Here is a 16688-nt window from a genome sequence, read left to right as displayed (position 1 = left end):
GAAGTTTTCTTAGTGTTCTCCTCTCTGCCACTGTCACCAGGGAGTCCAGCTTCATTCCAACTACAGAGCCGGCCCTCCCAATAAGTCTGTCCAGCCTGTTAGAACACCTTTTGTTTATGTTACCCGCCACCCACCTTAGTCTTTGAGGTGTTAAGCTGGAGATGGTTCATCTGACTCCAGGTGACAAAGTCGCTGACTACACTCCTGTACTCATCCTCTCCATCATCCCTGATACACCCCACGATGGCTGTGTCATCTGCAAACTTCTGGATGCGACACAGTTCTGAGTTGTAGCAGAAGTCTGAGGTGTAAAGGGTGAAGAGGAGCGGGGCCAGCACCATCCAGGGTACCATCAAGGATTCTTTTCTTGAGAAGTCCAAGAAAAGAATCCTTACTGTGCCCCTCCCTTTGTCCAGATGTGCTTGAACACGGTGTAGGAGGTAGAGAATGGCGTCCTCCACACCCACACCTGCCCGGTAGGCAAACTGTAGGGGGTCCTGAGCCTGATGCACTTGAGGAGGTCGAGGATGAGCCACTCCATTGTCTTCATCAGCTGTGATGTGAGTGCCACTGGTCTGTAGTTGTTCCTGAGGGCAGTTTCTCTTTGGAACTGGAACAACACAGGATGTTTTCCACAGGGCAGGCACTCTCCCGAGCTGCAGACTGAGGTTATAGACTGTTGGAGTGGTTCCCCCAGTTCAGCAGCGCAGGTCCTCAGCAGACAAGAAGGCACCCTGTCAGGGCCCGCTGCTTTCCTTGGGTGGAGCCTCCTCAGTTCTCTCCTCACGTGGTCTGCTGTGATGGATGGATGTTGAGATGGGGGGAGGGGTGATAGGTGGGGAGAGGGCTGCACAGGGGATGTCAGGGGGGTCATACACTGCAGTGAGGAGGGGGGGGGGCAGTGGGATGGTCAAAGCGGTTGAAGAAGTTGTTCAGCCTGTTTGCTTCCTCCACTGTCCCCCCTGCTGTTGTGGCCTTTGATCTGTAGCCTGTGATGGTGTTGACACCATCCCAGACCTCCTTCATGCGTCTCTCACTCAGTTTCTTCTCCACCTTCCTCCTGTAGCTGTCCTTTGCCTCTTTCACCTCCCGCTGTGCTGATTGAATAGCCTCTCTGTCATGAAGGCCACCTTCTTCCTGTTGAGGGCAGCTTTAACATCTTGTGTTACCGAAGGTTTGTTATTTGGGTAACAGTGGAAAGGCCTGTTTGGGGAGACTATATCCAGGCAGAAGTTAAGGTAGTTCGTCAGACAGTGAGTCTGCTCCACTATGTTCTCGCCGTGTGTTTTCAGCAGTACATCCCAGTCAGTGGCGTCAAAGCAGTCCCTCAGAGCATCCTCTGCTTCAGGTGACCACTTCCTAATTAAACGAGTGGTTTTAGACATCCTTTTGACCAGGGGGGTGTACTGTGGCTGCAGGTGGACCAGGTTATGGTCAGACTTTCCAAGTGGGGGGAGAGGGGTGGCTCTGTAGGCGTCCTTCATGTTGGCATACAGCAGGTCTATTGTTCTGTTCTGCCTTGTGGGACAGTCTACAGCCTGGTAGAAGGAGGTCAAGGTGGAGTCCAGGGAAGCATGGTTAAAGTCCCTAGATATGACCATAAACGCCTCGGGGTGCTTTGTCTGCAGCCTTGCTGTTACTGTGTGTATCTTCTCACAGGCAGCTGATGCGTCCGCGCTCGGTGGGACGTAAACACAGAGCACGATCACGTGACTTGGCTCCCTCAGCAAGTAATAGGGCCGCAGGCTAACCGCTAACAGTTCCAAGTCCTGACAACACAGTACCTTTTTTCCTGAGACGTGTCCTGGTCAACACCAATGCTCATTCACATATATGATGAGCCCCCCACCTCTGCTCTTCCCGCAAGCGTTCGTGTCTCTGTCGGCTCTCACAGCAGTAAAGCCCGGTAGATCCACGTTAGCATCAGGTATCACATCAGTGAGCCACGTCTCGGTAAAGTATAAGCTGCACTCACGATAACTCCGTTGATTGAAAGACAGCTCTTCCATCTTATTCGGTAGTGAGTTGACATTCCCCATTATTACCGAGTGGATCGCTGGCTTAAAACGTCTACGTGCAGCCTTTACTTTAACTCCTGCCTTGCAGCCCCTGTACTTCCTCCTCAGCTCTGCTGGGACGTTGTGCTGCATTCCGACGTTAGTCCTCAGTGCAAAAAGTTCTTCTCTTGAATAAACAAGACAACTGTCGCATGGTGGTGCCATGTTAGAAATAAAATATATCCACAGGATACGTAAAATAAGTAGATAAAAACGTTAAAGAAAGTAAGAAACACTTGGGTGCGTTGGAGACACTGGTAAGGCAGCCGTCTCCTACAGCGCCAGAAATTCTATATATCTGAACACACACTGCATGTTAACACCGTCCAGAATCAATTCTTTCACCCTTAAGTCTCTAAAAGTGTTCTGTGATACAATTTGAAAAAAGACAAACAGTGTGGTGGAGTAAGATGAGGCTGAGCTGTGTTACAGACTCTTACCTCTCTCCCGTTTTGTCCTCTTTTTTCTTCTTCTTCTTTCTTTCTTTTGCCGTCTTTTCTTGCAGCCGGCAGAGTGTGTGCTTCCTCCTTTATTTTGAATGAGCCGCTCCTCTCTGCTTCCAGCAGCGCTGTAACAGGGCCCCGTGAGGGCGGGGCGAGGGGGGAGTCTGTGTCAATGCGCTGGGCCAAAACAGCTGTAGTTGAATGGTGGGGCTAACTGACCGTCCGTCTTAGGGCCCCTCTCATGCTCGGGGCCCTAGGCAGTTGCCTGGTTTACCTACCGTGTTGCGACGGCTCTGCCTCTTCCTCTTTGACTTCCTCTTCTGTCACTTTCACAGAAGCTGTTGTGACAAAATGATCCTCCTGTAGAGTGTCTGTTCTCGGTCTCTGAACACAGACCACTTTTCAGCACTCTGTATGCTCTAGGACATCTCTGCACTGCTCTAAGGTAAAACTCTCAAATGGTTTTCTACTTTGTTACAGTCAGTAGTGTTTCAGGCTACAGATGAATGTTTCTGTGTTATTGTCAGTCAGTGGCAGTTTGACTGGTTTGACTTATGATTCGAACAGACAGAAAACACTGAACGAACTGGAATAAAAAGACTTCAAATCAAACTAGATAAGAACATCTATGTTAGAAAGAAGCTTCTAAACTGTCCTGCTGTGTGTTCATTAGACAGTCAGCAGCAGTGGCGTTGGAAGCATTAAAAATGTGTGGGGGGGGGAACCTTCTGTGGGTGGGTGGTGAAAAAAAGTACATTAGTATATTATAAAATATAATATAATAATATGAAGTAGTTGCCATTTCCTGTGGATTTTAACAGGTTGTTAAACTATTTTACCTACAGAAGTAAACACTTAATGACTATTTCAGAGACAAACAAACACTCATTGATTTTTAAACACTGTGACAAAGAAAAACTAATTCCAAGTGAAACAACAGTTTTGTCAACCAGACTGGTGGCACTACACAACAGATTATACAAAGCCTCCATATCTGAGGCCTTCTCTCATTTACAGAGACAAAACACTGGCAAATCTCCCTCATGTCCACCTGATATTCCCGTCATCACTCACCTCAGCAATAGAACTTCCTCCACTGGCCCTACATGATGGCCCTGCCTCTGACTCACTCTCAGTACCAACCTCAAATATGGAGTAGAGAGATGGAGATAGATTGTGCTTTACTTTTCAATTAACAACCAATATAAGTGAGCTTTAAAATATATAACAATAACACTACACATCAACAAGAACCAAATATAATAATAATTTCTGTTTCCCGTCCTGCCAACTGAGCTTATGCAACTGCCTGCCATGTGGTGAGAGAACGAATCGCTCACTGAGGTGACTTGTTACTCCTGATTCATATAAAAGACTAGTTCATATTGAACAAATTTTTTGCGAGAAACGCATCACTACCTGATACTGTGGAGAACCCCCTTCGGACCACTGATCTTTGCAGGAGTTCTGCGGTATCTGTACCATACCATGTAAACATGGATGACACAGCTCCCCAAAACTAAGGTCAACACATCTGGAATGTCTGCTGGTGGCTGCCTGGAGTTCAGGTCCATTTTTTAACATCAGTTCAACAAAATGCCGGAGTTATTAGATAATAGATAGATATACTATCCCCTGATGCTGTTATGAGATTAAACACAATTTTTTTTATTAAATAAATAATACAATTTAGTCAAATTAGTGCTCTACTGACCAGAACTCTTTCACAGCCTTTTCAGCAAGTAAATTCAGTCCTCTGCCTTATGCAACCTCTTCCTGGTGGTCTAGTGGTTAGGGTGGCCACTCTCACTGCCGCAGCACAGCTTTGATTCCCCGCTATGGAATAAACTTTCTGCAGAATTTCATTGTACCTAGTGTATAATGATATCTTATGTATAAGATCATTCAATTATTAATTTGTATTGATTATCTTAAACCTTTTTTGAACTACTCTCCATGCCCTGCTCCACCGCTCAGAAGCTTAATTGTGTGACACAGTAAATGTTTTCTATGACCACCCACTCCCGCTCGAAGCAAAATCAATCCTGCCGGTTGTCACAGACTCTCTACTTGCAGCAGCGGGTGCCTACGTTGCCTATGCCAAGAGCTGGCTCTGAGACACAGACCAACAACTAAACACTAGTCAGAATTCTTAAAGAGTAAAGTCAGAATTTTGAGGAAAAGTAAGAATTCTGAGATTCTGAGACAAAATAAAGGGTCTGCAATTCAAGCCTCCTTTTTTGTATCTTTACTGTAAACTTAAATTATTCACAACAAAAGATGAATTCCCATGTTACATGACGGTCAAGACTGTGATACTCTTGGAATCGAGGCTTCTGCTGTCTTCTACGTCACTTTTATACTACTCAGCAGCTAATACGATTTAAATAAATAAATTATAAATTACATAAATTATGTTAATATTCCTGTGCCGTCCTCGGTATATGTCCGCTATACTTTTGACAGGCCAGTTAAACTCATTTCCTTTTTCCACTACTCTTAAGACGACTTCTTGTCTAACAGGTTTATTGGAGTAGGAAAGTGTAAAACTGAAACAGATAAATACAACTGATTAACGCTATGATTTTTAACACTCAATATGCATTTTCTAAAACTGAATAAAATAATATTTAAACGTTGTTTGTCTAATAAACCTTAACCTATAGTATTAACAGAACAATACATCACATCGCACATCCGCACATCCACATCTCATCTGTATCTATGCACGACAATCACAGTTATAGAATTACTCGATCAAAATGTAAACACAAGCACAAAACAATAGCAAATGATTCCATTCAAAGATTAATTAGATAAAATAAAAACAAAGTCACATACTCATGATGCTGCATCAGGCGTGAGACGTAAACTATTAACACTGTAACTAACTCCGCGGCTCCAACTAAAGCCGAGAGCACAGCTATCCACACAACCGCTCTGTGTCTCCATAGCAACACGACACTCCAGCCAAACAGCTGGGACTCCCAAGCAACCGCGTCACAGAACGCAGCATCTACTTGCAAATAAATCATACAAACAAATTCGCTTTTACATCAAAGCAATTCCCAATACTAATATCAGAACAAATGTTGCAAATATTCATATATTAAAAATATAATTCATAATCTGGTTCCAAATATATAGAGAGTATTATACAAATATGCATTTTCAACTTCAATACAAAAACTGGCTCTAACAGTGAAATGTTTGATTCACTTATGCACAGTCCTTCTAACCTGTACAAAGAACCTTCAACCTCTGACGGTGTTTGAATCTTCACAGGTATAAGATGGCAGCTCCTCCAGAGGTGCTTCTGCAGATTTTGGAGAATTTGGGTGAGGAGGACTTCAAAAAATTTAAGTGGTTTATGTACCAGAGGGGTGTCCTCTGTGACTTTCGGCACATCTCCAAGTCTCGTCTTGAGACAGCAGACAGAATAGACACAGTGGACCAGATGTTGCTCACCTATGGTTTACACTCTGTTATGGTCTTGAAAATGGTTTTGGTGAAGATGAATCAGAGAGATCTGGTGGAGAACCTCAAAGACATCACCTCAGATCCTGAAGGTAAGTCAGGGACCTAGCCACAGATGACAATATCTGTTCACACAGCGACGTGTGTAACTCAGTCTGCTGTTTCTTTAGAGATCCTTGCTGACTGTCAACAAAAGCTGAAGTCTAACCTGAAGAAGAAGTTCCAGTGTGTGTTTGAGGGGATCGCTAAAGCAGGAAAGAAAACCTTTCTAAACCAGATCTACACAGAGCTCTACATCACAGAGGGAGGGACTGCTGAGGTCAATGAGGAACATGAGGTCAGACAGATTGAAACAGCATCCAGGAAAGCACACAGACCAGAAACAAGCATCAGACCAGAAGACATCTTTAAAGGCTCACCTGAAAGACAGGAACCAATCAGAACAGTGATGACAAAGGGAGTGGCTGGCATCGGGAAAACAGTCCTAACACAGAAGTTCACTCTGGACTGGGCTGAAGACAAAGCCAACCGGGACATCCAGTTCACATTCCCATTCACTTTCAGAGAGCTGAATGTGCTGAGAGAGAGAAAGTTCAGCTTGGTGGAACTTGTTCATCACTTCTTCACTGAAACCAAAGAAGCAGGAATCTGCAGCTTTCAAGACTTCCAGGTGGTCTTCATCTTTGATGGTCTGGATGAGTGTCGACTTCCTCTGGACTTCCACAACACTGAGGTCCTGACTGATGTCACAGAGTCCACCTCAGTGGATGTGCTGCTGATAAACCTCATCAGGGCGAAGCTGCTTCCCTCTGCTCGCCTCTGGATAACTACACGACCTGCAGCAGCCAATCACATCCCTCCTGACTGTGTGGACATGGTGACAGAGGTCAGAGGGTTCACTGACCCACAGAAGGAGGAGTACTTCAGGAAGAGGTTCAGAGAGCAGGAGCAGGCCAGCAGGATCATCTCCCACATGAAGACATCACGCAGCCTCCACATCATGTGCCACATCCCAGTCTTCTGCTGGATTAGTGCTGGAGTTCTAGAGGACATGTTGAAAACCAGAGAGGGGGGAGAGCTGCCCAGGACCCTGACTGAGATGTACATCCACTTCCTGGTGGTTCAGGTGAAATTGAAGAAGGTCAAGTATGATGGAGGAGTGGAGACAGATCCACAGTGGTGTCCTGAGAGCAGGAAGATGATCCAGTCTCTGGGAAAACTGGCTTTTAAGCAGCTGCAGAAAGGAAACCTGATCTTCTATGAATCAGACCTGACAGAGTGTGGCATTGATATCAGAGCAGCATCAGTGTACTCAGGAGTGTTCACACAGATCTTTAAAGAGGAGAGAGGCCTGTACCAGGACAAGGTGTTCTGTTTCGTCCATCTGAGTGTTCAGGAGTTTCTGGCTGCTCTTCACCTGGTCCTCTGTTACACCAACAGGAACACTGAGGAGCTGAGGGACTTTCTTGGTGACAACTACAATCCCTCACCTCTGGATGTTTTTCTGAAGAGAGTCATGGAGAAATCTCTGGATGATAAAAATGGCCAACTGGACCTGCTAGTTCGCTTTCTTCATGGCCTCTCTCTGAAGTCCAACCAGAAACTCTTGGGAGGCCTGCTGGGTCAGACAGAGAACAGTTCAGAAACCATCCAGAGAGTCATCAACAATCTGAAAAAGATGAAGACTGGTAAAATTTCTCCTGACAGAAGCATCAACATCTTCCACTGTCTGATGGAGATGAGCGACCTCTCAGTACATCAGGAGATCCAAGAGTTCCTGCAGTCTGAGAACAGAGCAGAGGAGGAACTCTCTGATATCCATTGCTCTGCTCTGGCCTACATGCTGCAGATTTCAGAGGAGGTTCTTGATGAGCTGGACCTCATGAAGTATAACACCTCAGAGAAGGGACGACAGAGACTGATTCCAGCTGTGAGGAACTGCAGAACGTTTCGGTGAGTCCAAATGTGAGGATCATTATAAAGTTGAGTAGATTAGTAGTTCAGGTCTTCACAGATCCACACTGTGTGGTTCTTCAAACAGAGTTCCAAGTGTTCACTGAAACATCACCTGTCAGCTGTGTTTTTGTCTCACACATTCTTCAGCTGTGAAAGTCTCTTTAAGAGTAACTTAAGTCTGCTTTTGCTTAAGTCTCTATTTGACCCTTTTCAATAATGTATTTAGTGTTTTAGGAGGCACAAATAATTAAAATAATTAAAGTAAAATAAATTTTCATGTTTATTGAAAACTAATTGATTATATTATATTAACTAACCGAGTGCACTTTATCAGTGTTGTTTGCCTTTTAAATCTACTGAGATTTTTTGAGAAGTGACAGAGTAGGCTACCTTAAGTCATTTACAGGGAAACATGCAAATTAGTGATAATGTAAAAACAAATCATGATAAAATCATGATCATGATTTTACCAAAAAAAAAATGTGATATGATATTTTTGCCATATAGTATACCCCTATGTTTGAGCTGTTCTAACGTGGACAGGTAGGGTGTTCCAAAGCTGAGGGCCACAGGAAAGGCTCAATCGACTTTTACGCTATGTTCTTGGGACATCAAGGATCTATCTGCTGGTTAGCTGACCTGGGTTCTCTCACTGGTGTCTGATGATGTAAGAGTTCACATAAAGAGGGCATAAGTAACCCATTTAAAACCTTCAAAACTATAATAAAATCCTAAAACCACTCCTAAACTGGACAGGCAGGCAGCGGAGGAAGGATCAAACTGCTGTGAAGTGGTCTTCCAGTTAGCAGGCAAGCAGCTGTGTTTTGTAAAAAATGCAACTCAGTACCATTACAACAGTCCAATCAGGATGAAAGTCTTAGCCATCTTAGCTGGAAGAAACCAGTTTTCACAAAAGAGAAAAACTTCAAACACATCAAAAATCCAACAACAATCAAACAATCCTGAATATTTACAGTATGAAGGCTGGAATTCAGAAGGCTCTGTTCTCTGCCCTCAACTACAGGTTACAGCACAGTTAAAGATCTGATGAGAATTAGTGTTTCAGCTGAACCACTGATGTGAAGAGCAATGTGTCCAGCTGTCTTGAAATGAAGTGTACTTTTTCATAATAACATGTTTTCTGACATTTCTATCATCACAGACTTTCTCACTGTGAACTCTCAGAGACTCACTGTGAAGTCATCACTTCAGCTATGAAGTCCAACCCCTCCCATCTGAAAAAGCTCGACCTCAGCTTCAGCTACATGCAGGATTCAGGACTTAAACAGCTGTGTGCTGGACTGCAGAATCCATATTGTACACTTCAGACTCTGAGGTTGGTTCTCTGTTATTATTTAATTTATTTATCAGTCTTATAATGGGCAGCCGTGGCTCAGGTGGTAAGAACTTGTTATAAAGGTTCAACACCCCCAGTATGTAGTCACGTGATGCGACGTCATCATCTTGTTTGGACGAGAGTTCCTGGTTGAGGCTAAGAAGAAGCTGCTAGTTAGTTTTGTCGAGACTGTTCAGAGTAGCATAACTTCCATGTGCTGTGGGAACTTCTCTTCGCTGATGTTCTGTGGTTTAGCCGCTGGCGAGACGTAAGTGCCTTTGTTACGTGTCAGTGCTGTTGGTGTTATGTTTTTTCCAAGAGTTTAAATCGAGGCAACTGGACTCAAGGATTGTTTTTTGAAGACGTTTCGCCACTCTCCCAAGTGGCTTCTTCAGTTCTGCAACTATTCTGGTTGGTAATCTGAGTTTTATGTGTTCAGGACCTCTGTGGGTGGATCTTGCAGGAGCTCACTGACTAAGATCCCTAGAGTTGGTTAATGGTCAGTTAACAACCAGAAACTGTGTCTGGGTCATGTGCAGGAATAGTTGACGGCCCATCGTTAGAGTTTAAATGGGAGTGAAGTCTGCTAGGAAGGGATGAAAGAACAGAGTTGTAAACAGGTGAGAGCTGATGCCCTCTTCCTCTGTTTAGAGAGGGTTTTTTCAATTTCACATAGATGGCTTCTTTGACTCCTCTTTCATACCATCTTTCCTCCCTGTCTAGAATTTGGACATTATTATCCTCAAAGGAATGGCCACTCTCTTTAAGGTGAAGGTGAACTGCTGAGTCTTGTCCTGAGGAGGTGGCTCTCCTGTGCTGTGCCATCCTTCTGTGTAGTGGTTGTTTGGTTTCACCAATATAGAGATCAGAGCATTCCTCACTGCACTGAACTGCATAAATTACATTGCTGTCTCTGTCCCTGGGAATTTGTCCTTGGGGTGGACCAGTGTTTGTCTTAGTGTAGAGCTGGACTTAAAGTGTACTGGGATCTGATGTGCATTGAAAATCCTTCGCAGTTTCTCAGAAACTCCTGATATATATGGGATGACAATGTTTTTCCGGCTGTCTGCTGTTCTTTCCTTTTGCCAGCTTTCACCAGGGCCCAGTTTGGGTAGCCACAAGTTCTGAGAGCTGTGCTTACTTGTTTTTGCTCCTTGGTTCTACCTTCTGTTTCTGTGGGTATTGTTTGTGCCTGGTGTTGTAGGGTCCTGATGACCTCCAGCTTATGCTCCAGTGGGTGGTGTGAGTCAAAAAGTAGATATTGGTCAGTGTGGGTTGGTTTCCTGTAGACCTCAATGCTTAGGCCCCTGTCTGCTTCAGTGTGAACAAGGCAGTCAAGAAATGCCAGACTGTTATCTTTGACATCCTCCCGAGTGAATTGGATGTTTTTGTCCACTGTATTTATGTGTTTGGTGAAGTGCTCCACTTCATTAGCTTCGATCTTTACCCATATGTCATCCACATATCTGAACCAGTGGGATGGAGCTGTTCCTGGGAAGGAAGCTAGAGCTCTATCCTCCACCACTATACCACTTTACCACTGTAAAGTTGGCCACAATTGGGGATACAGGTGACCCCATGGCACATCCATGTTTTTGTCTGTATAATATTTCTCATTGTACTTGAAATATGTGGTGTTTAGGCAGATGTCCAGTAGATTGCATATGTGGTCTGGTGTTAAGAGGGTTCTGTCTGCAAGTGTGTTGTCCCGGGCTAGCTGTTCTCTCACCAGTTCCGTTGCATCTGTGGTGGGGATGCATGTGAAAAGCGAAGTTACATCATAAGAGACCATGGTGTCATCTCTGTCCATTTTGATCTGTTTAATTTTGTCTGCAAAGTCCTGTTAGTTGTGTAAATGTTGTGGCATGTTGCCAACCAAAGGAGACAGGATTATTGGTGTTATGTTTAGGTTTACCGAGCTGCCATGCTTGTTTGTGTCCATTTGCTGCGCCCTTGTGGTCGCTATGTTGCCGCCTGTGATTGCTAGTCATAAATTACTCCTTAGCACGCAATGCAGCGCAATTAAATGTGTCTGCTCGTTGTTGTTGGTAATGGGAGGGGTTGCGTGAATAACGCTGTTGATTATTAATCCTGGTGTTAAGCTTTATTTATGTAAAGCAGACAACGATGTTTGAATACGTTGTGTTATTAGAACGGTTATAAACTGTATTATTATTTACTGTTACAGACTGCTGATACTGCAGAAATCAGTGAATAAATTCCTGATAATCCACGCTGGACTCCTGCCTCATCTTCCTGTGCTCTGACAGGCACCCCATCTTGTTGGTTGTTTACACCTTTAACTAGCACCAATTAGTCTGCTCCCCTACAGAACTGCTTGTCCACAACAATAAGCAGTTCAATCCCCACCTGGCTCCATGCCGGTGACTTCATATCACCATCTCCTCAGTCATTGGCGGTCTGATCACAAATCAGGTCCAGTCTGGTGTTCCCATGGACATTAAAGAGTTGTTCAGGAATTAACCTTTCTGTCTCAGTAATATTGATCTGTAAATTTTAACCTGATCAAGTCTTGGATCAAGTTGGATTATCCATGACTATCAATGTATTTTTTTCTTTATTCAGGTTGTGTGGCTGCTGGTTGAGAGAGGACAGTTGTGCTCCTCTGGGCTCAGCTCTAAAGTCCAACCCCTCTCATCTGAGACATCTGGACCTGAGTGAAAACAACCTGCAGGATTCAGGACTGAAGCAACTGCATGGTTTTCTGCAAAATCCAGACAGTAGACTGCAGACTCTGAGGTCAGATGTTGTTATGTTGTATGTTGTAGATTGATCCACATACAGGATTATTGGATTATGGTACAGTTTTCTTGTTCTATGGTTTGGAAGGGAAGGACTGTGGCACAGTTACATATTTAAAACCTTCTCATGATAAAAAAATCTCCTCCTCTGGATAATTCAATGTAAAACACACATACACTTGATTAGGGCCTCAAGCATGTAAAAAGTACAAGAGCCCTGTTGGGATTATTATTTTTACTTTTTCCTTCTCCTAAATGTTCACATTTTAGGAGGCCCGATCATGCTCAAAAGCTCGCCAAACTTGGTACACATTTTTGGACATGGACAAACAAAAAAAATGAATTGTATCATTCTAGGCCCTTATTAGCATGAAAGATGCACAATTGGACAGCCCTTAATTTTGTTGCACAAGCTTAATTGTTACAATGACAATACAGATTATTCTAGTTGGGGGCACAGGTGGAACTGCAGGGCTTTACATCTGAAGTGTTGATGAAGATTCTCAGTCATCCAGGTCATAATTCTTAGAGAAGATTGAAGCAAGGTGTCTGGAATTGTACAATTCACAGCTGAAGTCACTGTGTCTTGATTGAATTTATTGTTGTTGTATTTACATGAATGAGAGCTCAATGTTGGAACCTGCATTCTAAACATTCTGAACCTTCTTCTGTGCTGAAGTGATGATGAAACACTACATGAATTCAAGCAGGAAGTTAAACACTTTTATTCTTTATTCTAGACTCTATCACTGCAGGTTATCAATGACTAGCTGTGCTCCTCTGGGGTCAGCTCTTAAGTCCAAACCCTCCCATCTGATAGAGCTGAACCTGAGTCACAATGACCTGCAGGATTCAGGAGTGAAGCAGCTATCAGCTGGACTGGGGAATTCTGACTGTAAACTGCAGATTCTCAGGTCAGGATACATCTGGTTGTTTTTCAGCTGCTTCAGGTTCATGTTGAAGACGTTCAACTTGGGTTGAATTTTCCACTTGAGTTCATGATGTATTTCTAATTCTAGTCTGTCAGGTTGTTTAATCACAGAGGAAGGCTGTGCTTCCCTGGCCTCAGCTCTGAATTCTAACCCCTCACATCTTAGAGAGCTGGACCTGAGCTACAACCACCCAGGAGATTCTGGAGTGCAGCTGCTATGTGCTGCACGCGAGAGTCCACGCTTTAGACTGGACACTCTCAGGTATGGACCGACAACATGACCTCAGATGGAGTGTTTTAAAGACTTGTGATGTAGTGTTTTTGGCCTTGTTTTCTAACCTTTACAGGATTGCCCTAAACTTTACTAATGTTCATGTGATTGTAAATGACACTGTCAGTATGTATGAATGTCAGTATGTATCTATGTACCATGAGGCTTTCTGTTGGCTTGGTTTTATTCAGTTGACTGTAAAGGTATTTTGCCTGTCCGCAAACACTGGAAAGGACATCCCACATTATATATGGTCATACGTTGGTGGTCAGTGAGTGCCTGCTTGTGTGTCTGTGTTCATGTTCAATAGAAAAATCATTTCTTTTTTTCCTGCAGGGTAGACCATGGTGGAGAGCAGAGGTCAAAACCTGGTCTGATGAAGTGTAAGTTCACACGACTGACAAAAAGTCTGATGATGAAACTTTGTATGAATAAACAACATATCAGTCAGTAAAGCCATCAGATTTGTCAGATGATAAACTGCAGCTGTGTCTTTTTCTCTCCATCAGACTTCTGTCAACTTGAAGTCGACACAAACTCAGTGAGCACGAAACTCAAACTGTCTGACAACAACAGGAAGGTGACATATGTCAAAGAGAAACAGCCATATCCTGATCATCCAGACAGATTTGATGTGTGGCCTCAGCTGCTGTGTAAAAATGTTCTGAATGGTCGCTGTTACTGGGAGTTCAAGTGGAGAGGAATGATTGATATATCAGTGAGTTACAGAAGAATCAGAAGGAATGGAGACAGTCCTGATATCAAGTTTGGACGGAACGATCAGTCCTGGAATCTGAGGTGCTATTATGATGATGGTTACTCTGTCTCTCATGATAACAAAGTAACAATCATCCCTTACTCTTCCTCCTCTGTCTCTGACAGAGTAGCAGTATATGTGGACTGTCCTGCTGGCACTCTGTCCTTCTACAGAGTCTCCTCTGACACACTGATCCACCTCCACACCTTCAACACCACATTCACTCAACCTCTCTATGCTGGGTTTGGGTTTGTCTCATTGTGTTCTTCAGTGCATCTGTGTTATGTGTAGGAAGGAGTCTCTGGAAGCTCATGTTAAAATGATTTTGTCTTATGGCCTTTCTACACTGTGAGAATTTTAGCGATCTTATAAGACCATTGCATGACAGTACACGACGTGAATCTAATAAACTTTGGTACAATGTCAAGTTTGATGCGTGCAGATTGTACGATGACCATTCACTGTGACTCACAAGTTACGTCACATGTCAACATGCGAGGAGGAGGAAGACGTGGATGTGGGGTGACACGTCGTAGCAGCTGTCACACTGTGAGTCAGTCATCCTAAATTTCTGACACCGCTAGAAATTTAGCTTAGCTTGTCTTTGGTCGCAAGACGCTGACTACGGCCATCGTGGAACCTGTCTCATAGTGCGATGTAAGACCACCGATTTAGGGCCACGACCAAAGATATCTCCACAATTTTCCTGCGATGCTTGTCTTTTGTCTGCGACAGCCCAAATTCGCACAGTGTAAACCGGGCATTAGAAGCAGTGAAATGAGCTCTATAAAAAACTGGACTGACCTGGGTGATGGTTTTTGTGTCTGGATCCTCCTAATGACAGATGCACTTATTTTGATCTGTAATAACGGAATGCAGTTTGAAAAATCATGGTGTTGCTTTTTAAGATTTCCAACTTTTACAGCACTGATAATAAGTTAATGTAGTCTATTGGTCATCATCATGACTTCACACAGTAAATGTCTCTGGTTTGATACAGAAACAGGACTCTTTCAAGTCACCTCCATCAACAGCACACTTCAGGTAGGACAGTTTTTATGCCGCTTTAGTGTTAGCCCCTTCTCTCAGCCCAGGATTTTGACACTTCTTGCACATCCACTCATATTCCTCTGAAGCTGAGGACACACTACACAAATTTTTGCCTGATTTTACACACAATTCCTAAGTCTGCACCAGTCTGCACTAGTCTTCACCAGTCTTTTAAAAATCTGTAAAGCCTGGAAAAGTTGTATTGTGTGTCCCAATGTTGTGGGTCCTTCACCACCCTTTAGAATTTACTGTACCAGACATCACGGATGTAGTAGAAAAAAAGGGGTGTTTTATTTTTGCCCAAAAATAATAACTGGGGGGAAAAAATCTCCCCAAGGGGAGCTGTGGCTACTACTGGTAGCTTACCACTGCCACTGTGTGAATGTGGTGTGAGCGCTTTGAGTGCCTGCCCAACAGAGCCGAAAAGCGCAATGTAAGACCAATGCAATATACAAAATACAATTGGTGCATACTCTCTACACTGTATACAGTAAATTCTTCTGTTGTTTTGTTTGCATTATTATTATTATTGGCACTTTATACAGTTTCACAACTCATTTTCATTTCACAACTTGATGCTTTTTAAGGATACGGGCTGTTGTTGACAGAGAGACCTGTTGGACATTGAAATTTTGGTGATATTGACAATATGGGCTTGAATTTCTCGAAGTCTGATTGCATTATTGGCATAGAACTTGCGTGTTGCCTTTTTATAGTGCTTAAACATGATCGTGTGTCTACAATTAAGCACCAGTGTGTGCACACCTGGTGGCTGTGGTTAACCAATTGGTTTGTGGGGTGTCAAATGCATACAAGTGTGTTTAGTGTTTTGCAAATCACTGTGGGTAATGTTTTGCAAAAAAGTGTGAAGCTGACAATGTGCTTACAGTTGTGCAAATCTAGGCCAGTGTTTTGCTCCTTGAGTGTAAGGTTTTGTTCATTGTGGGAAAGTTTTAATTTTAGTGTGTAAGCCCCTCCCACTGGGCTGGATTACTTGATCATTCAAGGTTGTATTTTCCATATAATTACAATATTTCATATTTACCATTATTTTGTATTATATTGTTCTTTTCTATGTTGTAGCACTTTGGTCAACATGGTTGTTTTTAAAGTGTGTTATAAATAAAATAAAGTTGCACTTTATAATCCTTCTCCTAACCTACAAGGCTCGACTAGCTCCATTATATCGTCAGGACTCCTTACCCTGCACACAAACCCCAGAAACCAGTCAGGCTAGAGGCATAAAATTTGCCTCATACTCACTGGGGCAAACTTTGAAGTTTGCACATACTCACAGCAAGAACAAAGGGCTGTCAGTCCCCTTCAGCAGTCTCATAGTCATTAGCCAGTCGTTAGACACACCTGGCACAGTCAGCCAGATCATCACAGGTAATTATGGAAACATTTAGTGCTATTGTTTGTAACTTTCACACAGACCCACCCACTGAGGTCCTCCACCACATATAAACCATGTTTCCCCACCAAACAGAACTGATGAAGCTGCTTGGATGAGCAGTGAAACGTCTAGATGCCTTGCTTTGATCTTCTCTACATACCTACTTTGTATTTACAGCATTTTACTATTTGTTTGGCAGAACTGAAAGATTACCAATACAAGGTGGTTCTGTCCTGTCTGTTCTGTCTCCTC

The 16688-nt window shown here is 43.4% G+C and overlaps 1 protein-coding gene across 4 annotated transcripts; it reads left to right on the top strand.

The window, feature by feature from the left end:
* Nucleotides 1-2826: 2826 nt before the first annotated feature.
* LOC114428573 (NACHT, LRR and PYD domains-containing protein 12-like) lies at nt 2827-16335 on the top strand. Of its 4 annotated transcripts, none has more exons than XM_028397116.1 (9): nt 2827-2945; nt 5786-6069; nt 6148-7930; nt 9096-9269; nt 11856-12029; nt 12772-12945; nt 13129-13224; nt 13570-13616; nt 13743-16335. In XM_028397116.1, the coding sequence occupies exons 2-9, from the start codon at nt 5793-5795 to the stop codon at nt 14279-14281; spliced, it is 3264 nt and encodes a 1087-aa protein (XP_028252917.1). In that variant the 5' UTR covers nt 2827-2945; nt 5786-5792; the 3' UTR covers nt 14282-16335. The 4 variants fall into 4 exon arrangements, with proteins under 4 accessions (XP_028252917.1, XP_028252916.1, XP_028252918.1 ...); XM_028397115.1 differs by having other exon boundaries at nt 13051-13224; XM_028397117.1 differs by lacking the exon at nt 12772-12945.
* The last annotated feature ends 353 nt before the right edge of the window (nt 16336-16688 follow it).

Source organism: Parambassis ranga, chromosome 24, assembly GCF_900634625.1.
Source record: "Parambassis ranga chromosome 24, fParRan2.1, whole genome shotgun sequence".
In the NCBI taxonomy this organism is placed as follows: Eukaryota; Metazoa; Chordata; class Actinopteri; family Ambassidae; genus Parambassis; species Parambassis ranga.
This window is presented reverse-complemented; position numbering and strand designations above follow the sequence as displayed.